The 24,187-nt window shown below is 40.2% G+C and overlaps 1 protein-coding gene across 1 annotated transcript in view; it reads right to left on the minus strand.

Annotated features, from left to right (window-relative positions):
- Positions 1–24,187, minus strand: part of KY (kyphoscoliosis peptidase) — a 106,707-nt gene that overhangs the window by 73,972 nt on the left and 8,548 nt on the right. Inside the window, exon 3 of the mRNA XM_020986092.2 lies at positions 19,132–19,194. Coding sequence (XP_020841751.1) covers positions 19,132–19,194 — 63 coding nt within the window. The remainder of the gene's footprint in view (positions 1–19,131; positions 19,195–24,187) is intronic.

Here is a 24,187-nt window from a genome sequence, read left to right on the forward strand (position 1 = left end):
CACTGAGGGGTTAAGTGGGTTGCTCAAGGTGACACAGCCAGTGTGTGTCAGAGGAGGAATTGAACTCAGCTCTTCCTGACTCTGAGGCCACATTACTATCCATTACGCTATGCCGGCTCTTCGTAGTGTAGATGCCTTCTCTAAAATGTCAGGTTCCTATCATTCTAAGAAATCATTACCCTCTCTCTCTAAGGTCACACTTGGAATGATATTATTAGAATTTGGTTGTGTAGTTAGGAACAGTTTATCTTCTGTGCCTTTCCTATGAGTCCTTACCAAAGCACAAAGAAAACAGACTCACAGACTCTTTTTTGTTTTGTTTTGGGTGTCTGATGCAGAAATTTATTTTGCTTGACTATTCATGTTTGTAACAGGGATTTTTGGTTTGTTTTTTTTTAATTTATTTTTAGTTTTCAACATTCACTTCCATAAGCTTTTGAGTTTTACATTTTGTCCCCCTCTCTCCCCACCTCTCTGCCCAAGACAGCACACAATCTGATATAGGCTCTACATATACTTTCTTATTAAACATATTTTCACATTAGTCATGCTGTAAAGAAGAATTAGAACCAATAGGAGGAACCAAAAAAAGAAGAAACAAAACAAAACAGAAGAAAAAAAAAGAACAAATAGTATGCTTCAATCTGCATTCAGACTCCATAGTTCTTTATCTGGATGTGGATAGCATTTTCCATCATGAGACTTTTGGAGTTGTCTTAGATCCTTGCATTGCTGAGAAGAGCTGAGTCTATCAAAGTTAGTCATCACACAACATGGCTGTTACTGTGTACGACGTTCTTCTGGTTCTGTTCATTTCACTCAGCATCAAACCATACAAGTCTTTCCAGGTTTTTCTGAAGTCCACCTGCTCATCATTTCTTATAGCACAATAGTATTCCAATACATTCATATAGCACAACTTGTTCAGCCATTCCCCATTTGATGGGCTCTTCTCAATTTCAAATTCTTTGCCACCACAGAAAGAGCTGCTATAAATATTTTTGTATGTGTGGGTCCCTAGTTCTTTCTCTGGATGTGGATAGTATCTTCCATCATGAGACCTTTGGAGATCAGACTCACAGTCTCTTAAGAGTCTAGAAGGGATCTCATAAGCCAGATGGGACTTGAGTCTTGGCAGAGGCTTGTTCTGACCCTTGCTTGCTCTCCACTGCCTTTTCCACTTTGCTTACATTGATAAGGGCCATACTGGTTCTCAACCCTCAACAAGAGGAACAGCCAAGTGGGTAGTACTGGCGAGTTTAGTATCTTTGTTTCTGGTCCCAAGAGGATGTCTCCCAAACTATCTCTATGTGGAAGTCCTAGAGTCCCTAATCCCTCCAACCTTGACTCATCTCTCTCAAATGTGATACAGAGGTGATACACTCAGGACTTGTCATGTACTCTGAGAGAGCTGCCAGGACCACCTCATGGTTCTGCAGAGTCTCCTCCTCAATCTCTAGTCTTGTTCCCTTTTAGACCTTAAGTTCCCAATGCCATCTCAGAATCTGAGCTCCCCAAGGAATGATAATCTTCATTTTCCTAGTTTTACTAAAACTGTAACATATTATGACATTAATCTTTTTTTTTTTAATGGGGTTTATTTTTCCAAGCCATCCCTAAAGTTGATTTCTTCCTGGGTAATATGCCTATACTTCAGGTAAATGGCTACCAAGTGGTGGTGGGTGGCATGGTGGGTAGTCAGTCAGTCAGTCAATAAATTCTTATCAAGTGCTTAGTATGTACTAGGTAGTATGTTAAACATTGGGGTTACAAAAAGAAGTAAAAGAAACAAAACAAAACAAGCTCCCTTTATTCAAGGAGCTCATATTCTAATGGGAGAGACAATATGCAAACAAGCTAGGTACATACTAGATGCATACAGTATAAGAGAACAGAGTGAGGCTGAGGACTGCACAACTCTTTCTCACCTAAATTCAATTCATGCACAGTCAAGACATCACCCCTTGTGATGGTCCTCTTTGAGAATGTAGGACAAACAACAAAACAGTATAAAAGGCACTGGCTGGGTGGGTAGAGGGTGAGGAGGAGGAGGAAGCCAGAAAAAAGGTTTCCTGCAGAAGATTGAGCTTTGAGCTCAGTCTTGAGGAAGCCAGGAGATGAAAGTGAGGAGGAAGAGCATTACAGGCATCAGGACAGCCAGGGAAAAAACACAGACTCAGAGAATGAAGTGTTGTGTGTGAGGGATAGCAGGAAAGCCAGCATCTCTGGATCACAGAGTTCATGGAGGAGGATAAAGTGTATGAAGACTGGAAAGGTAGGAAGGCGCCAGGTTATAAAGGGCTTTAGAAGCCAAGCAGATGTGACATGGCATATGGTGACCACAGGGTCTGAACAGAAAGATTTCCCCTAGCTCTGTATATCTAAAGGAACTTAGCATGTTTTCCCATTCAATTACAGAATTCAATTAAAATGGGACTCTAAATTCGAACATTATGATTACTACTCTAATGACCATATTTTTTAAATGTGCTGTTTAGAACAAGATTTAAGGAACTCAGCAAGAAATAGAAACATTGAAATACAAATGCAGATACCTTTCTCACTAACTCTTAACAATTAATGATCATGGCTAAATTTTGCCACTACCACCCCCCACACCTGAAGAGATTTAACTCATTTGGGGGTCTCTCTTTGCTTGTCTATGGCTCTCCTGCAGTTCAGAGGGAGCCCCCACAGTCGGTTCCACTGGATATTAATCCTGCAGTCTTTCTTCTTTTTTTACTTTTAATTACTCTGGTGAAAGAAGCTTTTAAAATTAGATCCCACAAACATTTATTAATCATCTGTTCTTTGCAGAACACTGTGTTAAGTGCTGTGAGAGATATAAAATTGAAATAGGACATAGTCCCTGATCTTAAGAAACTGACACACACACACTGATATGTAGAATATACAATAATCCAATTATAATTATTTTAGAGGAATGCAGAACAAAGTACCACAGACGATGCAAGGATGTTACCAACAAGGGGAATCAAGGAAGGCTTTATGGAGGAGGTACCATTTGACCTGGGCTTTAAATGGAGGGTAGGAATTTAATAGGGAACAAGAAAAGGAAAAGCTTTCTAGGCATTGGGAGCAGTGTGAACAAAGATGCGGAGCTGAGATAGTTGAGGGCACATTTTGAGGAAAAAGGGTAGTTTACTTTGGCTAGAGGAAAGAGTATATAGGAGGAAATAATGTGAGACAATGTTGAAAAGGTCAAGCGGTACCAGATGGTATAGTGCCCTAAGTTTCAGGCAAAAGAATATGATCTTAGTAGGAAATTGGGAGCCATTGAAGATTTTTGAGTAGTGTGAGCCACAACTAGATCTCTGCATAAGAAAGATCAGTCTGACAAATAGATGAAGGATGGATTGGGTAGGAGAGAATGTGAAAAGACCTTTTGAGAAGCTGTTAGAATGCTTTAGGAAGGTGGCAATTCAATAGCCAAGGCTCTCCTTGGCAATGGATGGCGAGGTAAATGCAGTTTCTACTTTTCACAAGACTGTTTTCTTAACTATATTATCTATCAGCTAAATGGCATGGTGGATAGAGTACTGGGCCTGGAGTAGGAAGTCCTGAGTTCAAATCTGGCCTCAGACACTTGCTTGCTGTGTGACTCTGACCAAGTCTCTTAAATTTTGTTTGCCTCAGTTTCCTCATCTGTAAAATGAGGATAATAATGGCATCTGGCTCTTAGAATTGTTGGAAGAATCACATGAGACAATTGTAAAGTGCTTAACACAGTGTCTGGAACATAGTAAGTGCTATGTAAATGTTAATTATTGGTGCTATTTTCACTGTCAGATTAAAAGGAATTGAGCAGAGCCACATGCCCATTGTGCAGCAAGCTGTCTCCTTTCCCTGAACTTCCTGCAAACCTAGCTGATTCTTTGGTTCCTGCTTGTTCACTCTTGTCCTGGCTCTTGACTTCTTCCTGTCCATATTTCTGACTGATGACTAGACGTGCTTCGATCTATGCCTTGATATTTGTGCCTATTTTCTCCCATACCTCTGGCATCTTGGTTTCTCCCCTGGCTTCCCACTCCCTGATAGAGTGCTTGTTCTCTATCAAAAGAAGTGCCATGGGGCTACAAACCTGAAGAGAACAAATGGGGGCACATACAGCACAAGAGAGAGAGATGTGCTTCCTTTACCCTGTGGTTATTGAGCAAAGCTGCCTGGAGGATGGAGCACTGCCTTGGCATTTCCAGCAGGGGCTATTGTAGGTGAATTCTTTATCTTTGAAAATACTAAAAAGATCACAGAATTTAGAGATAGAGGGAACCTTAGAGGCCATTTAGTTAAAATCTTTCATTTACAAATAAGAAGAAGTGACTTGCCCAAGATTGCTTACAAAGTAAGAAATAAAGCCAGGATTTGAACCCAGTCAATAATAATATGCTAATAAATGTTTAACAACTGGCTCTGAAAAGCTATACACTTTTAAGTTTAAGCAGCATCATAAACATCTTCTCTGTTACATTCTAAAGTCCAGGCAACCAACAAAACAAGAAATCATGCCCTGAATTGTAGCATCTGTCCATCTCCAAGGTGTAAATGTTAATACTGAATATCTTAACAATTGGTTCTTGGGAGGCAGTTTGAGCCAGCTCCAGCACACCCTTGAACTCAGGTCTCACTGATTCCAAATCCACTGCTCTTTCCCCTATTGCCTTTCAGTTATGTGTGTAGTAATATATTAATAGCATCATCTTTAACAAGGAAGACAACTGGGTTTCTGTATTATGACTAATGTCTGAATGATAGTTACTATTGACATCATCTGGCTGTTTAATATTGACATCGGACATATTCACAGGTTATAGGTGTCCAGTAAGTAAGCTGTTCTGTATTTAACCAGCTGATGATATAATCAGATGCTTGGCTAATGTTATCATTTTTCAACTAGAGTTGGGAACAGATCTTTCTGTTTTGGTTTAACATTATAAGCAAGCACTGTTTGATGGCTTAAGTATGTTCTTATCCAACAAATACAGTTGTCAGTATGAGAACATATTGATTAGGCTTAAGTTCCTATTTATAAAATGAAGGGGTTCAAATTCAAACATACATATTAAAAACACATTATCATTTCCTGAGTAGCATTAATGATTTTAATGAGAACAAAACACCTCATTTAAAACAAACAAGTAATTAGAAGTTTTAGCAGGCCCTAATTAATCAAGCTGCAAATTGTGCCTCTTGTTGCAGACATTATTCCTAGATTGAGTCATTAGAAAAGGAAGGTGCATACATGCAGCTCCTTTATTATTACATATATATGCACATGAACATTTGCAAATGCACTCAAAAGCCAAGATGTGGACACATTTGAAGAGTTTGGGAGTGATCTCATAGAATCACTCATCTACCCTAAGGGTATATCTCTGCCAATGGTCATTGGACTTTGGACAGTCCAGATAGTATGCCATGAAGCTGACTTCCCCTTCACCTCTGGTGGACTGGGATGGGGCACAAAACGTTGGGGAACCATTGCAGAAATTATTAGTGCAGATATCAAGATTATAGCCCAGTAGTAATGCTGGATACAGGTTGTGCTCACGGTATCTCATATGTCTTTACAGCAACAGTTCTGCTGTCTGAGCTCATGATTATATCCCTTCCCATTGTCTAAGACAGTAGGAGGAGAGATTAGCTTTCTTTGCACCCTTGACCCTGTTCCCTCCCACCTCCTCTAGCACATTGGATCTGGCAGTCATTCAGGCTCTTTCATATATCTTCAATTTTCCTTTGCCACTGAATTTGTAGAATCATATATTTAGAGCTAGAAAGGCCCTTAGAGGTCTGATTTTGCAGATGAAGAAACTGAGTCCCAGAGAAGTTGAATGATTTGTCCAAGTCAGAGATAGTAATGATAATGGTGCCACTTCCTTCACAAATGCAACCAAGTCCTCCAGGTCCCAAAAAAAGGCTTTCTCTTGGTCCTTCTACATTATACAGCTGCCATAGTCACTCTTTTTGCCTTCACTGTCCAATTTCTTGAACAAATTGTCTATAGTACACCATATTCCTTCACTTCCTCACTACTCACTCTTACTTCAAACCCCTGTTAATCTGTTTCCATCACCCCATGCCCCAACTCTGCTGCCACCAATCTCTTGAAAAGTCAGTAACAAACTCCAAATTGTCAAATTCAATGTCAAATTTCTCTAGTCCTTATCCTTCTTGACTACTTTATAGCATTAGACATTATCTTCCACCCTCTCCTACTATATACTCTCTCCTTAAGAGACACTGCACATTCTAGGTTCTTCATCTACTTCTTTAACCACTGCTTTTCTGTCTCCTTCACTTATTACTTGTTCCTCTCCAGATCCTCCAAGTTGGGCACTCTAAAATGTTCTGACCTTGACCCTTTCTCTTCTCTCTTACCAATTCAATTCATTCCCATCTTAAGCTCCCAATCTTGAACTTAGTAAAATTTCCCCTAAACCTGCTCTTCATTCTGACTTCATACTTCCTCTCAGTATCACCAATACTCAGTTACCCAATTTTGAAAACTAATTAGCAATCTTTGACTACATTACCAAGTCATATACATTTAATTTTGCCAAGATATTTCAAATCTGTTTCCTTCTCTCTATTTCCACTGTTACCATTTTGATACATTCCCCCTTCCACTTATCTAGACCATAACAACAGCCTCCTAATTGGTCTTCTCAATTTTACTTTCTTCTCTCTTCCAATCTTTTCTTCATATCTTTGTCAGATTACTTTTCTAATGCATACATCAAGTCATTTCTCTTTCAAAACCTTTAGTGACTTTCTATTGCCTTCTGGGTGAAGTTCAATTTTTTTTTTTGCTTGTGCATTCAAAGTATTCTACCATCTGGTGCCACCTTTCAAGCACTCTATTCACTTTTTGCTGCACCCAAACTGGATTACCCCTTGCTCCTCAAATGTGCCCTATGTTATCCATCTTCCATACTTTTCCTCACACTGTTCTATTCCCTATGCCCAATGACTTCTCTGCCTTGCCTTATTATTCATATTCCTACCTATTCTTTAGAATCTACCTCTTTCACAAAGCCTTCCCTGGACTCCCTTCTTCACTTGGACTCACACAATAATTTGTTTTCCATCTTGTTAATAAATGACAGATAAATAAATATGGATAGGAACTATCTTCTGGTTCTCATAGTACCTGGTTGTATGAAAATGGGAAAATCTTGCTTGGTTTAGGTTTTCTTCAAGTTCTTCACAGAATCATAGAATTTTTTCCTAGAATTTAAAACTAAGTAGAAGCTTAGAGAGAATTTAGTCCAGCCTCCTTTCCCCTAAACCTGCTCTTCATTCTGACTTCATTATTCCTGTCAGTGGTACCAACACTCAGTCACCCAGTTTTGAAAACTGATACCTACCTTTGTCTTTATTACCAAGTCCCATGCATTTAATTTTGCCAAGATCTCTTGAATCAGTTCCCTCGTATTTAACATATGAAGAAACAGACCCAGAATAGTGAAGTAACTTGCCTAAGATCACAGAGTTAGTTGGTGAAAAGGCTTGCATTAAAATTTGAACTCGGGGCAGCTAGGTGGCACAGAGAATGGAGTTCTGGCCTTGGAATCAGAAGGACCTGAGTACAAATCCAGCCTCAGACACTCAACACTTAACTAGCTGTGTGACCCTGGCTGGGCAAGTCACTTAACCCCAATCACCTCACCAAAAAGCAAAAAAAAAAAAATTTGAACTCAAGTCTCTTGTCTCTGAGGCCATGGTCCAGCTCTTTCAATTCAGAAGAAATTTCTTAGACACTTACAATTTGTCAGGCTCTACATTAGGTGCTAGAAATACAAAGAGGAAAACAAAATAATCCCTTACCCCAAAGAATTTACCTTCTACTGAAAGGAAACAGAATCCACACAGATAAATAAATAAAAATATAGTCAAAATTAAAAAATAAAAACAAAATGGAGAGAAGAGGAAGAGGAGGGAAGAAGCTGACCACTGGGCTAGATCAATAAGGGCCTCATGTTGGAGGTGGCCCTTGAGCTGACCCTTGAGAGGAGCTCCAAGAAGTAGAGGTGCAGAGGTAGCACCTGCCAGGCATGAGAGGAAGCTTGGGGAAAGGCATATGGGCAGGAGATGGAATATTCTGGAATAGTGGCCAGTGTTGTATGGTGAGTGAGAAGCAGTCATCAGTTTGGAAAACTAGGGAGGAGCCAGATTGTAAAGGGCTTTAAATGTTAAACATAAGAGTTTTTACTTCATTCTACTAATAAATTATCTTATTTTTAATTATTCCAATCTATTCTTCATACCTTTGTCAGATTACTTTTCTAATACATATATCAAGTCATTTCTCTTTCAAAACCTTTAGTGACTCTCTTGCCTTGTGGGTGAAGTTCAATTTTTTAAAATTATTTTAATTATCTTAATTATCATAGAACTTCAAAGTTCTGTGAGGCAGGCAAGGCACATGAGACCCTCATTTGACATATATGGAAACTAAAACCCAGAAATGGGATAGCATCTTGTCCCACTATTCATAAATTGCAGAGGCAAGATTACAATTGAGACCTTCTGGCCCCCAGTCCAATGCTGTCCCCACAGGGCCATACCACCTGAAACGTACACGACAGAGCCATCTAACTTTTTACATTCTTCCATGCTTCTTCTAGCAATGACAACTGTAGTGATATGGTTGGTACATATTTCTGTGGTGGCCAGGTATGCTGGGGAGCTTCAATAGACACAACCCATCTGTACCATTGTCAGGCAAGCATCTGTGAGAGCTAAACTGCAATTAAAGACATATAGATCCCTTCCTGATGCCCCAAAATGCTAGCACCTTCCCCCCAGAAGGGACTGATCTTCTATTCTTTCTGTCTGCTCCAGTCCATTTTGTACATTGATACTAATCTTCCAAAAACAATCCTTTGTTCAAAATCTTTCAGTAATTCTCCACTGACTATGGACAGCTAGGTGGCACAGAGCACCAGATCTGAAGGCAGAAAGACTCATCTTCCTGAGTTCAAATCTGGCCTTGGACACTTATTAGCTGCGTGACCCTGGGAAAGTCACTTCACCCTGTTTGCCTCAGTTTCCTCATCTATCAAATGAGCTGGGGAAGGAAATGCAAACCACTCCAGTATCTTTGCCAAGAAAACCTCAAATGGGGTCACAAAGGGCCTGAAAGACTGGACAACAATGACTATGGCTAAAATCTAAACTCTTTGACCCAGGAATCAGGAACTCCACAGCCTAGCCTTTATGTATCCTTCCAACCTTATCTCCTAATTCTCTTCTATGTGTATCCTATTCTTTAGCCAAAATAATTATGTCATGGTTCTCAAATACATCAGGAAGGACCCCATTCCACCATTTTGCTCCCGTCTTCCCCATTCACCTCTGGTTTAATCTTATCCATCTTTTAGACTTGATTCAAATCTGTGGATTTAAACCAGAACACATTACAGTCAATGACAGGATTATGGACCTAGTTCCTAAATTTCATTTCTCTTTGCATTTATCACTAAATTAGGCAAGTGCATGCTATGTACTAGCAGACATTTGTGCTAGGTTTCATGGGAGATATAGAATAAATTTGAAACATAATCATACCCTCAAGATGCTTTACAGTCCAGCTGGTGAGAAAAGATATACCTATGGCAATGCAGCATGGGGGAGAAGCACTTAATTTGGAGTCAAGGCCTGGGTTTGAATGGCAGCTCTGACACTTACCATTCGAGGCAGCTAGCTAGTGTAATAAATTCATATTCAGCCTCAGACATTTACTAGCTATGTCACCTTAGGCAAGTCACTTAACCTCTGTTTGCTTCAGTTTCCTCATATGTCATATCAGGAGGTTAAGGTCAACAGCTCCTGATGTCCCTTCTAGCTCTAGAGCTATGTTCCTATGATTGTTGACTTATCACCATGATTAGTGATAGTAATGCTATATGGGATACATATAAGAGCAAGAAGATGACTTAGAGACCATCTAGGAAGAAAGAAGATGAATATTTATTAAGTGCCTAGTATATGCCAGGTGCTGTGCTAAGCACTTCACAAATGTTATCTCATTTGATCTTCAAATCAACCCTGGGAGGAAAGTGCTAATATTAACCCCATTTTATAGATGAGGAAACTGAGGCAGATAGTGTTGAATTGACCTACCAGCTTCACACAGTTGGGAAGTGTCTGAGGCTGGATTTGAACTCAGGTCTTCCTGACTCAGGCTTAGCACTCTATTTTCTCCACTTCATTATCTATAGGCTGAGAGTTCCTACATTTTTTGTGTGTCATGGCCCCCTCCAGCATTCTGATGAACCCTCTGGACCCCTTCTCAAAATAATATTTTAAATGCATAAAATAAAATGTATAAGACTACAAAGGAAACCAATTAATTTGAAACAAAGATGTATTTTTTCCCTTCCAAGTTCAATGACCCGCTGAAATTGATCCACAGACCCCTTGGAAGTCCACAGACCACAGACTAAGAGCCTCCGATCTAAGCCAACCCCATTTTATAGATGAAACTGAGACTCAGAAAGAAATTACTTGCATACTCATCATAATAATAGCAATAATTTATATAGCATTTTAAGCCTTTCAAAGTGTTTTTTTTTTGAGACAATTATGGTTAAATGACTTCAGGGTCACGCATCTAGTAAGTGTCAGAGACTGGATTTGAACTCGGGTCCTTCTGACTCTAGGGCTGGTGCTTTATCCACTGTGCCATCTAGCTGTCCCTAAGCCTTGCAAAGTATTTTACAAATATTCTCTCCTTTGAGCCTTTCAACTCTGGGAGGTAGAAGCTAATATTATCCCCATTTTACTGATGAGGAAACTGAGACAGAAGTTAAGTGATTTGCCCAGGGTCACAAAACTAGTAAGTTTCTGAGGCTGCATTTAAACCCAGGTCTTCCTGACCCCATGTTCAGTGCTCTTTCATGGCCATCATATGATAAGTCCAGCATCAGAGCTGGGACTAGAACCCAGGATCTTCTGATACCCAGGACAGAACCCTTCCCACTACCATAGGAATGTGAGCCTGAAACTTCCTCTCAAGCACACTGGCAAGTATTGCCAGGATACCTGTTCTGCACCCAGCCTCATACTAGCCACTCTACTCTGTGGGACCCTAGGAGATCTTAGAGAATTCTATGTATAATTAAAACCTCTTGGTATGTTCTATAATTCTACACATTTTCATGAAGAAAATTAAGTAGGGAAAACTCATCTTCATCAATCAATCACCAACACTTGTAAAGCACCTGCTATGTGTCAGATAGTGTGCTAGCCAATTCAAGCCAAGAGTCTTGTGTAATCTCATTCACAAAGGCTCAAATAATCCCAATTCACAGCGTGATCCATGAGGCAGCATGGCTGAAACACACTCAGCTATTTATTCCATAGCTTTTGCTATCTTGAGGTGTTCACCCTGTGCCTTATTGACCTTTCACTATGTACGGGATCTTTCTTGCTATAACCTGCAAATCTTGCAATGTGCCTATTATTCTCATGCCTGGACACCAACACCATAGTGGGTTCTCCTACACTTTCTCTCCTCTTCTTTCTCCTCCCTTGTGTTTTCTTAGCAATCCTCCAGAATCCAAAGGCTCTGAGACTGGTGTGAGAAGACAGTAGAGAGTAAGCTTCTCACCTCTGCCAGAGGCACTACTCATAATGGCCAGTCAAGAGAGTACCATTTGGTATAGTTGGAAAGTCATTTGCTATGTATTATTCTAGTGACCCAAAAGAGTCTCCATTTCCCATACATTTCTTAGTATTCCCTGGGAAGCCAGGGGTGCCATGTTATTATTCCTATTTTTTACAGGTGTGTTGTCATTTCAATTATTTCACAGATGAAGAAACTTAGAGTAGTTAAATGAATTTCCAAGTGTTATACCATATGGGAGATGGGGACCAAATTCTACTGACTCTCTGACCCTCCCCCCCCAATCCTTCTCTTAAATACACTGACCCTGAATGGAACTGTCAATAGTCCTTGCCCAGACAGCATTCCAATACCATGAGAAATGGGCATGAGACTGCCAGGAGGGGATTGGAAGCCTTGCTCTTGGAGCAGACAATTAGGTTGGAGAAGTGCCACCTGGGTCTAATGCCCCTGCCCTACCACCCCATTGCCCAGCTTTCAGGGACTCTCTCTCCCACCAAAAGGAGGTGGGTACAGACACTGCAGGAGATGCTGAATGCTCTTTACAAAAGAGGAAAGTCAGATTCATGTACTTGAGAGGAACTTAATTAAAAAGTGTCTCATCTAATCTTCGAAACTTTACTGAGGGGCACTGAATTCCTTCAGAGGTTGTCTGAAGCCTTCAACTTCAGTAGCGTCTTCCAGGCCTCTCCTGGATGACTAATCTCCTTAATGTATTAGAAAATCAATTCTGAGTGTAAAGGTTGGAAGGTCATCCAGTTGAGCCCAACAGCCTAATCATATCAAGTGCTGGAAAAGCTTTTAGCCATCAGCGTTATTATTCTTTAAAGAAGAGTAGGCTACAAGTAAAATGAAATGAATTTAACCTAAGCCTCTTCTTCAGCCACAGCTTTGAAAAGAATTCATTGTGATGCCCCCATTCCCTCCCCTGTTATTTTCTGAAAGGACTGTCTAGTTTTTCCAAAGAAAGGGTCAAAGAAGCACAAGAGAGAATGGTGTTAAAGACCTCATTTTTACCCACAAGCTTTCAAAATGGGTCCTGGCAAACTGGGAACTATTAAGTGCAGACCAGAACAGAAAACAGGATCTGGTTGTTGTTGTGTGCTTGTGTGTGTGTTTTAATTCAGCATCAGCTGAAGCTGCAATGTCCCCTCTCACAGAGGATCTCAAGCAGAATGCAGGAAGGATTGCTTGTACTGGAGAAGATACGGTTGGCTGAGGAGTTAGTGACTTAACTCTCTTCAGGCCCACAGAGGTTTAGAAGACACTCCATTTTTATTGAGGAAAGAACAAAAAGAGCAAGAGAAATTTAACGATAAGACTTCAAGACTTTTAAGTTGCAGAACAGTTTCTGACCTGGATTTATAGAGGAAGCTTCCTTGCTGGGAGTTCCTTATACTAATGAAATCCCAGGTCTGGTCAACAGAATAATAAATGAGAAAGTGATAGAACAGTAAGTGAAAAAGAATAATCACAAGATAGCAACTTCTTCCAGGGCCATTTCTATCTGAACCCCATTGAAAACGATGGGAACAATGAGAGCATGACGATGACAGTATTTATGTAGCACTTTAAGGTTAACAAATCACTTTACATACATGATCTCATTTGTACTTCATAACAGCCCTGTGAGGCAGGTAATAACAAAAGACTGCATTTATAGATCACTTCAAGGTTTGCAAAGCAGTGATCTCATTCTATCCTCACAACCACCCTGTGAGTTAAGTGCTATTATTATCCCCGTTTTACAGGGGAAGAAACTGAGGCTAAGTGTCTTGCCCACAGGGTCTCACAGCTAGGAAGTATCAGAGGCATGATTTGAACTCAGGTTTTCTTAACTCCAGGTCCAGTACTCTTAGCTGAAGGTGGTAGTTGAATTGGTTTCTTTGCTTTAGAAATGAATAATTCTGTGAATGTATATAATTTCCTTTTTTCTAAGGAGTTTAAATTATTCCATAAATTTTCTATTTTTTCTTCATAACATATTTGTTCAGGATTAGTTTGCTTATTTTTTTATTTGCATTTGACTACTTTGTATATATTTTTGTAGTTCCCACCTTTATATTTAAGCACATATATTTATAGGTGCTGTTGTTTCTTCTTCTCCTCCTACTTCACAATGTAAATTCCTTGCAAGTAGAGATTGTGGAGTACAGATTGTCTCATTCTTTGTACTTGTAGCCCTAGCACCTAGAATGATGCCTGACACATGTTGTTGTTGTTAAGTCATCTTCAGTTGTGTCTGACTCTTCATGACTCTGTTTGGGGTTTTCTTGGCAAAGATACTAGAGAGGTTTGCCATTTCCTTCTCCAGCTCATTTTACAGTTGAGGAAACTGAGGCAAACAGGGTGAAGTGACTCGCCCAGGGTCACACAGCTACTAGGTAGGTGTCTAAGACTGGAGTTGAACTCATAAAGATGAATCTTCCTGATTCTAAGCCCGGTGCTCTATCCACTGTGCCACCTAGCTGCCCTTGACTGGTACATAGTAGGAGCTTAATAAATGCTTATTGCTTGAGTGGTTGTCATTGTCATTATGAGGAAACTGAGGCTCAGGTCAGCCAAAAGTGACTTTTCCAAAATCACATAGCTATTGTCAGAGGTGTGATCAGAACACAGATTTTCCTGACTCCAAGCCCAGCACATCATCCACCACACCACTGCTCTAATTTAAGCTATATATAAGAAAGGAGGACAAGTTGTGTAGATCTTTAAAAATGAAATAGAAACCTATGTATTACAAAAATTGTGCCGGAGCACTCCCATTGGAAGTTAGGGCAATATGACTTCCAGATGGCTCTTCCAGCCCGGGGATTTTATGCAAAAACAAGTAAATAAAGGAACAAAAAAGGCTGTGTCTGGTATAGTGGATTCAAGAGAAGTGGATGGAGTCTGGGAATTGGGGGTCAAGAAGTTCCTGCCTCTGCTGCTTATTTGGGATCCTAGGCAAATCATTTTACGTCACTGGGCCTCATTTTCCTCATCTGTAGAATGAAAAAACTGGATTCGATCTAAATCTAAATCCTATGGGCAGCACACACCTGTACTTTGGCTGCCTTACACCAGACTGGTGAGATTAAAGGCCAATTACAAACCTCTGACTTGAATGGGAGCCTTTCTAAAAAGTACGAGAATTCCTCAGAACTTCTCTGATTCATTCTCCACTTTCCCCCTTCCTTCTCTCTGGTCACAGAGGAATGAGTATCCTTGCTCCTTACTAAGGCTCCCATTGCCTTTTTCCTTCTCTTCAGCAAATGTCTTTCCTTCTCATGTAGCTTTAATCTCTGATTTTTCGTGAATTCTTTCTCATTTGCTTGCTAACATGCTCAGGTGTCTCTGATCCTAAACAAAACAAAATAAAAAATTCCCTGAGTCTCATCTGATCTGGCTGCCAGTTTGTCATATTCTTTCTTTTATTGCCAAACTTCTTTAAAAAATTGTCTATGTCCAAAGTCTCCCAAGAGGCTCACCATTCTCTCTTTTCTCAACCCTTTCGAGTCTGTCTTCCTCCCCCACCATTATACTGAAACTAGTGCCCCAGAAGTCCCTATGACCTTCTAATTGCCATATTCAATCTCCATGTTCATTTCTCATCACTGTTGGTTTTTCCATAATGCCCAATACTGTTGACCACTTCCATCTTTCTGGATATTCTCTCTTCCTTTGGCTTCAGAGACACCATATTACAACAGTTGTCTTCCTACTTCTCTCACCATTGCTTCTGTCTTCTTCCATGGCTCTTTACACTTCCAAACCTTTCAAGGTTAAGTGTATTTCCCAAGGAGAAACTTTCCTTGGTCTCTCGTCCTTTCTCCCTACAGTCTCTCCCTAGGCAGTCTTACTTACTCATTCTCATGGTTTCAACCATCACTTCTATGCAGATGACTCCTAATTCTGTATCTCCAGCCTTGACCTTTTGTTTTAATCTCCACAGACACACACACACACACACACACACACACACACACACACACACACACACCCCTCCCTCAGTCTTTCTACAAGCCTGTTTTCCATTTAAACTTCTAACTCAGCATGGCCAAAATCAAGCTTACTATCTTTCCCCAATGCTCCTCTTCCTCCTCCTCCTGCCTTAGTTATTTTGTTAATGGTGTGGCTATTTAACGTAATCTCCCATATTTGAAACCTGGATATTATGTTTGATTCTTCCCTCATATCTAATCAGTTACCACTCTAGTCAGTCAACCAGTATTTACTAAGCACCTATATTATGAGCTGGCCAACTAGGGGGAAGCAGTGGATAGAGCGATGAGCCTGGAGTTAGGAAGACCTGAATTTGAATCTGGCCATAGACACAGTATCTGTGTTACTTCCCAAACATGTCACTTAACCTATTTGCCTCAGTTTCCTTGTCTGTAAAATGAGTCGTAAAAGGAAATGGCAAACCACTGCAGTATTTGACAAGAAAACCCTCAAAATGGGCTTGCCACATGACTGATAAACGATTGAACAACAATATTAAGATCCAGGCACTGTGCTAATTACTGGGGATACAAAGAAAGGGGAGGGGGAAACACCATCCTTGCCCTCAGAGAGTTTGCATTCTAATGAAAGGCAACATTTACATAATTATGTACAGACCAGAGGTAGCCGAGAGTAGACAGAATGTTGTTTGTTTGTTGTTGTTCTATCTGTCCGTTCTGGTAGAGGACCAGTGACATCAGGAAGACGATGTCTTGACTTGCAAGTGAATTGGATTTAAGTGAGGCAGAGCTGTGCAAAGTCATCAGCCTCATTCTCTCCTCCAGAGCCAATGGAATCCAGTGGCAAGACACAGGTCAAGAAGACTGGTGATGACCCTGCATGCAGTGGGAGACCTTGGTTTTTTTTTTAAACTAAGTATTTCCCAGGTCTCAGTTTATTTGAGTCAATACTCATTCAGTAATTAAAGGCTAGGTAAGAACTGAGGCAAAAGATGGCCTAGTTTGCCTTCTTAAAGACAGAATGTATTCAAAGAAAAGAAGGCAGCTGGGGGAACTGGGAAAGGTCTGTTGTAGGAGGTGAGATCTGAACTGAGTCTTGAAGGAAGCGCCAGGGAGATGGTGGGGTTGGGGGGATGGGGATGGGAGTGGAGGTGAGCAGAACATTCCAGGCATGAACAATAGCCGGTGCAAAGGCATGGTGAAGAGAAATAGAGTGTAGGAACAAGAAGGAGACCAGTCCCTTTTAGGCTTCCTCCATAATACTACTCTCTTCTCTCTATTCCACTGCCATTACCCTAAAAGAGGAGTTTCATTACCTTCTTCTTGGATTATTTCAACTACCTTCCCATAAGTCTTCTTTCTCATACTTACAATCCATCCTTCATATCCACCTTATATGGAGATCTTCCTTATACATTAGATAATTGATTTAGAGTGGGAAGATGAAGAAACTAAGTATCAGGGAGGTTTAGTGACTTGCTTGAGATTACAAAGGTAGTAAGTACTGGAAACAGGATTTGAATTCAGGCTTTTGACTCCAAATTTAGTATTCCCTCAATGGGACTATGCATCTAGCCATTCTCTCCTCTGCTCAAAAAATTGAATTTTAAATTATGAAAAAAACCCAACAGGCAGAGGGAGGGAAAAATCTCAATACTGAAATTTACATGGAACATGGAAAAATATGGTGAAAAAATGGAAAAAAATATGGAAAAAATAGTGAGCAAAGACAGAGGCTACCTATTGTCTATTGAATGAAGTTTAAAGTCTTTTGCCTGGCATTCAATGCTCTCCAAAGTCTAGTAGTGTTATCCTGTTTTCCCCATCTTATCTCATACTATAGCCTATCACGTACTGTAGCCAAACCAAACTACTTTATATTCTCTGAACAAACTCTGAACTTTCCTGTCTCCATGTTTCCCCAGCCTAGAGTATTCTTCCTCCCTCTGCCTACTGAGTTTTATTCTTTATTTAAATCCCAATTTAAATGCCACATCCTCCATGAAGCCTTTGCTCATACCATCTAGTCATAGTACCATAGATTTTTTTACAGCTGGACGGAAGGTACCTTAGAGGTCACTTAGACCAATCTCCTACTTTTACCAATGAGGCAATAAGTCCAAGAGAGGTTAAATGACTTGTGCAGAGTCAAAAAACCAGGAAGGGCCCCAGATGGTATTTGAATCCAGATCTCCCTATCTCCAGGTCCATCATGTCATGCCATGTTGCCTATTAGACAGTAAATATATTTTCCCACTTGCAACTCTGGTGTGCTTTTCATGCCTTATTCTGCATTATAAAGTCATAATACAAAATCTTTTACTGTCTTTTAAAATGAAATCTATTCTAGTCTTTACAGCATCATTTAGAGCTCACCATTTAGCTGTCAACTAGGTGGCGCAGTGACTAGTATGCTGGACTTCGAGTCAGGAAAACCGGAGTTCAAATCCTTATATACTTCCCAGGTATGTGACCTGGGGCAAGTCACTTAACCTCTCTCAGCCCCAATTTCTTCATCTGTAAAAAAAATTTCTTTATCTGTATATGTGTGTATATATATGTATATATATATGTATATATATATATTTATGTATATGTGTGTTTATATATGCATAAGCATATGTGTATATATGTATATTTATATACATTATCTCATTTAAACATCACAATAGCCCCAAGAAGTAGGTACTACTATTATTATACCTATTTTACAGATGTACACACATGTAAAACATTTCACAAACTTGAAAGCACTCTATAAATGCTATTATTACTCTATAAATGTTATTATTATTATTTATTCATATGCCCAGTGCCTGACAATTCTTTTCTTGGAGGAAGTCTTCATAATGAGTTAGATATAACATGACCTCAGGCCCTTCTGAAGGCAAGGCTGGCAGAACTAAAGTTTCAGTTAGTTTTACCAGGTTGGAAAGCCTTCCCAAGTTTTTGTCACGGACTGTGTCTTCTATTCAAGAGGCAGCCTAGCTGCAGTAACTTCAGAGTCCCATCACCAGATTATCTTCAAGGTGGATTTTTCATCCATGCCCCTTCACAAAGATCAACTGTTAAATAACAGAAGGGTTGTGACGTACATTGGCAGAGGGTCCCCCACCCTGACAAGATCACTGATTCTTTGAGACTAGCTATATTTTAGGGGCAGCTAAGTGATGCAGTGGATAGAGTGCTGGACCTGGAGTCAGGAGCTCAAATCCAGCCTCAGACACTTGACACTAGCTGTGTGACCCTGGGCAAGTCACTTCACCCCATTGCTTAGCAAAAAACAAACAAACAATAACACAACAAACAAGACTAGCTATATTTAACTCCCAGTAAACTATAAACTCCACGAGGGCAGGAGCTGTATCTCTGTATCTTCCCTCCATGTTTAACACAGTCTTTACACACTCCAGACCCTTTGAATGATCTCTGGCCCCTTTGAAGCTGAGGGAGCTCTTGTGTCTGTCTACTAGCTCCTGAGCAGCAGACAGAGAATACTGCTAGGGGAAAACCAGCATGGACCAGCTAATCACATACCTTCGTTGTCATAGGACGTGATGACTTGCGTCTGCTGATGGTGCTGTGTCTGGGCCACGTTTCCTATTTAAGTAAGAGAGAAAATACTGCAGTGACCATTGGGACTGGGGTGGAATTTCTCTCAGGGCAGAGTAAGGAGATGCATGCATATGCCTTCAGCAGAGGCTGGTTATCCAAAGGCTGCCAACATCTCCTCCCTCCCCTTCGTTCTCCCTCCCACACCAAGGTCCAGCTCAGCAGGGGGAGACCTTTCATCAGTGTCCCAAAACAGATTGAGTTTCCTTCATTACCAAAGAGCTGATCCTAAGCTTAGAAGGGAGGGCACAGAGTCAGGAAGCCTTTTGTGCCCGCTGGGGAAGGAGGCCTTTGTCCCTTGTAAATCACTGCCCTAGAGAACCATTTCCCACCTCCACCTCAGCCCTGCCCACGATTGGTGCAGGTGGCTTGATTTTGTTGCATTCAAAAACTGAGGCATCTTTTTCAAAGGTGCACACTCTAATTTATAACCTTCAAAGGAATACAAAATTGCTGCATCTCCTGGGGGGAACTTAAATGATTGTGTAACTTTTTGTGTAACAACTTCTATCTACTTACTGTCTACACTTTGAATGACAGTTCTGTCTCACCCTAGCTCCCCTTAGCTCTCCCTCTCCAAGGAGATAGTCTAGAACAGGGAAGTAAGTAGTCATCCTACTAATCCTGCTATTGAACTCTGTACCATGAATGACTTTGGGCAAGACACTTCCCTTCCCTGAGCCCCAGATTTACCGAATCACTGAATGTGATTGGAAGGGACTTTAGTAGGCATCTCCCCTAACCCATAAATGAAAGGAATCCCCGCCAAAATAAATCTGCAAAATGATGAGGGTGGACTAGATGATTTCTGTGGTTCCTTCCATCTCTGGTATTCTTTGATTCAGAATCCCTCATGCTGTGATTCTGTTAACTGAGCAAGGGGGTTGGGGAAGAGGGGAATCAGGATGCTGGCAGCAGGGGGCATTGGCGTTATGGTACTGAACTCATCAGTCTTTCCTCCTGCCCTCCACCTTTGACCATCTGCCCTCTATACTACTTCACTGGAACATCTTTACTGCCTTAAATCCTAATGAGGCAAAGAAAGGGTTCTTTAAAAGTAGGGAATGGTGGGATCAAGCAGATATTAACACATGCTCACATTTACATACTATTTCACAATAAACCTGTGAGGTAGGTAGTGCAAATAATAACATATCTATTTTACAGATGAGGAAATGGGGGCTCAGAGGGGATGAGTAGGGTCACCCATATCCACATACAAATCTTTTGACTCCAAGGTCAATGTTCATTCCTTTCCCCCACCCCCCAACACACACATAGGCATCAAGGTGCTTCTTCATATACAATACACCCTTGGAGGTAGGTTTAATTTTACAAATCCACTTTCCTAGTGTCCTACCAAAGTTGTAGACAATAGTACCGAGGAGGCTACTTTCAGCTTTTGTTTCATTTCTTGCTTTACCTAAATTCCGATTTCTTTTTGTCCTTGAACTGATTTGGGTGACTTCTGCATGGTCCCTAATTCCTCTTTCTGATGCCACCAAAAAGGGAAGTCTAAGCTTATCCTTTCTTCTTTCTCCTTTGTTCAAGGTTGTAGAATCAAAGAATATTGAGCTGTCAGGGACCTTAGAGATTAACTAGTCTAACTTTCTCATTTTATAGAAATTAAGTTCCAGAGACCCAGAAAGAGAGTGCCATATTCTAAGCTCTATTTTCCAAGACTACACATGAGAGGAACTAAGGTACTCCACTTGGAATTTCCTGGGATCACGCCTTTTCTGGCCATTTTCTACTTCTCCCTCAATGGGGATAGTGCTCCTTCCCCATCCCCTTTTCCACTTCTTGCTTGGAGAACTATAATCAAATTAACGCTAACATTGCACCTGGAAAGGCTTGTCAATCGATTAACCTATTGTCCCCCTCCCCCTCCCTGCAACTTCCCAGACCAAACCACCTTACCTTGGCCACAATACTATGTGTTTCTCTTTCTCTCTCTCTCTCTCTCTCTCTCTCTCTCTCTCTCTCTCTCTCTCTCTCTCTCTCTCTCTCTCTCTCAACTCTTTGACAGCAGAGACTCTGTTGCTTTGCATTTTTATTCTCAGAGTTAGTACAATGTTTGGTGCATACTAACCACTTAATAAATGCTTTTTTCCCCTTCATTTTTTTCATCTCTCAAGGTCATGCAGATAGTGAGTAGCAGAGCTAGTATTCAAATCTATGTCCTCTAACTCCAAATCTCTTTCTCTTTCTTTTCTTTAAATGCACTTTTTTCCTTTTATCTGTATCCCTTCCCTTTCCCCCTCCCAGAGAGCCATTCCATATAGAAAAGAATACTTTAAAAAAAAAGAAGAGAAAAAGATATATGTAAAAATCAATCAATATGTTGAAAAAATTGACAATACATGAAATGTTCCCAACCAGGGACACCTGGACATCCTTCTCCACCTCTGCAAAGAAGTGAGGGTAAGTAACTACCTGCATCTCTTCTTTGGAGTCAAACCTATTCTTTGTAATTTCGCAACATTCATTTTTGCATGTTTTGTGGTTATTTCTACTTCTCTTTTTGCTACATACACCAGGCTGGTTCTTCAGTTCTAGAGATTTAGCATCCTCTAGCAGCATCTCATTATTTCCCATCATTTAAGGCCAAAACCAAGCCCAGAGCAGGGAACTGGCCTTAAAGCAGTCTCCCGTGGGCATGTAGTAGCTTCCTTCTAGTGCCTCCCATCCTCTCTTCCTCCAATTCTCTTTAAGACTGATTTGTCCCTGAGTCTACCAACAACTCAATAAAACACTGTGCTCAGTGGGAATCTCTGATCCTCAAACCCTGAGGCCTGAAGACAGGAAGGCTGAGTTTCTGCATAGGACAGCTGGTTGTCTCTCCTGGGAGGTGGGGGGTTGAGGAAACCAGATCCTGGGGAAGGGAATCCTCGAGGAGGAGGATTGGCTGGCACTGATGGACGATTGGTATTTATAGACATGACTGTACAGTTGATTTCCATATGTAACAACAGAGCTGTACAGTGCTGCTAGGTAGAGTTCACTGAGAGACTGGGGAACAGCGAATAGAAACACAGAGGAACACAGAGCCAGGAAAGCGGGCATGGCTCCATCCTGAGCACAGCCGGTTGGATGACAGTGTTGCCAGGCTGAGTGTCTCAACAATTTGTTATACTGGCTCTGCCTTTAGAAATTCTATGGGGTACAAAGTGAAATCATAACAAGCAGAGGATAAATTTTTTTTAAATGGCCAGAACCTCTATCCAATTATATGTAGCAAAACTGAAAATTTGACAGGAATAAGAGAATTATCTACAAAAAATGTAAAAGACCTAGATGAACATAACAGCAAATAAAGATATTAAATAATCCAATTTCAGAAAAGCAAATTGAAGTATCTGGAAAGAAACTACTAAGGTGGGGGGAATACATTGCTCCAGATGGATTTAGGGGAGAATTCATTACACTTTTAAAGAACAATTAATACCTATATTATACAAATTATTACCAAAGAATTAGAAAAAAAAAGTTTTGGCAAACTACTTTTATGAGACAAATAGTCCTAGAACCTAAACCAGAGAAGCATAAAGCAAAGAATAGGAAGTATAGGCTAATACCATCCATAAATATCAATTCGAAAATTTCCAACAAAATCCTAGCTTTAAAAAAATGATATATGATGATGGTTGGCTTATTTCCCTGCTACCCTCAATTTTTGGCCATTCGAGTAAGCATTCTATTATTAGATCTACCTTAGCCCACCTCAAACTATTGTTTGAACCTAGAGCAATGGTTCTCAGAGTGTGATCTATGGACCTTTGGCATCCTTGAGACCCTTTCAAAGGGTCTTTGAGGTCAAAACTATTTTCATAATAATACTAAGACATTGTTTGTCTGTTAAAATACTCCTCCTTTTCCAATTTATTTATCTGTGTGAGGCCAGATTTTCTTCAAAGACTTCAACTAAAATAATATATCACAACAAACTGAGTGCATAAGAAGAGATAGAACCTGTCCTCTATTAAGCCAGATATGAAGGAGATTTGTAAAAATACATAAAACAACGTCACTCTTCTTGCTACATTTTTTTTTGCTTTGGACAATAGTTATTTTTCATAAGATGTTATTTATGATAACAGGTAATGAATTTATTATTGTTATTTTAAAAGAATAAGTATTTAAAAGTTTTATCAGTTTTAATTTTCAATGCAGAAAATATTAACGTATAACCCACACAAACAAAAGTTCTTTGGGGCCTTTAATAATTTTTAAGAGTATCAAGGAGTCCTGATTCCAAAAAGTTTGAGAACACTGACCTAGAGGAAATGTTTGAAGTTTCATAAAACTAATCTGGTTAAATAAGCATAGGACAAGAAGTCATGAGCCCTGAATTAGAATTCCATATTGGCTGTTTATCAAGCATATCATCACAGTGGTTACAACTGTTCTGGGTCTTAGTTTTCTCATCTATAAAATAGGAAGAATAATATTTTAATTATCTGCCTTTCAGGGTTGGTGTAAAGAAAGTGTTAAGAATTATAAAGTAGTAGAGAAATGGGAACTTTTGCATCTTTCTAAAACTCACTTCAATTCTCTGTCCCTCATTTTTCTCATCTATCTAAGGGAGATCTCTTGGGATTGCTGTGAGGATAAAAATAAACCATGAAACCAGAAAGGTCTTTCAAAAAATGAAATTCATTCTAGAAAGGGTGGCCTGTGTATCACAGGCACTCAATAAGTAAGTGTTAAATAAATGAAAAAGGAAGGGAATGATAGATGAGTCTGTATTTCCAAATAAGTACACCAGCAGGAGACTAGCTTGCCACTTCCCCAGCTCACCATCTCCCCAGGGCACACATGGAGTAAAAGCAAAAGTCAGCAGTTTTCACCTAGCTTCTAGTCATGACTTGGCTAGAAAGCCATTAGATTAACCTGAGAGAACTCAGGCACAGGCCCATAGATTTAAAGTTGGAAGGAATCTAAAGGTCATAGAGACCAACCCTTTCATTTTCTAGATGAG

This window comes from Phascolarctos cinereus, unplaced genomic scaffold (genome assembly GCF_003287225.1).
Source record: "Phascolarctos cinereus isolate Bilbo 61053 unplaced genomic scaffold, phaCin_HiC Scaffold_726;HRSCAF=1367, whole genome shotgun sequence".
NCBI lineage: Eukaryota > Metazoa > Chordata > Mammalia > Diprotodontia > Phascolarctidae > Phascolarctos > Phascolarctos cinereus.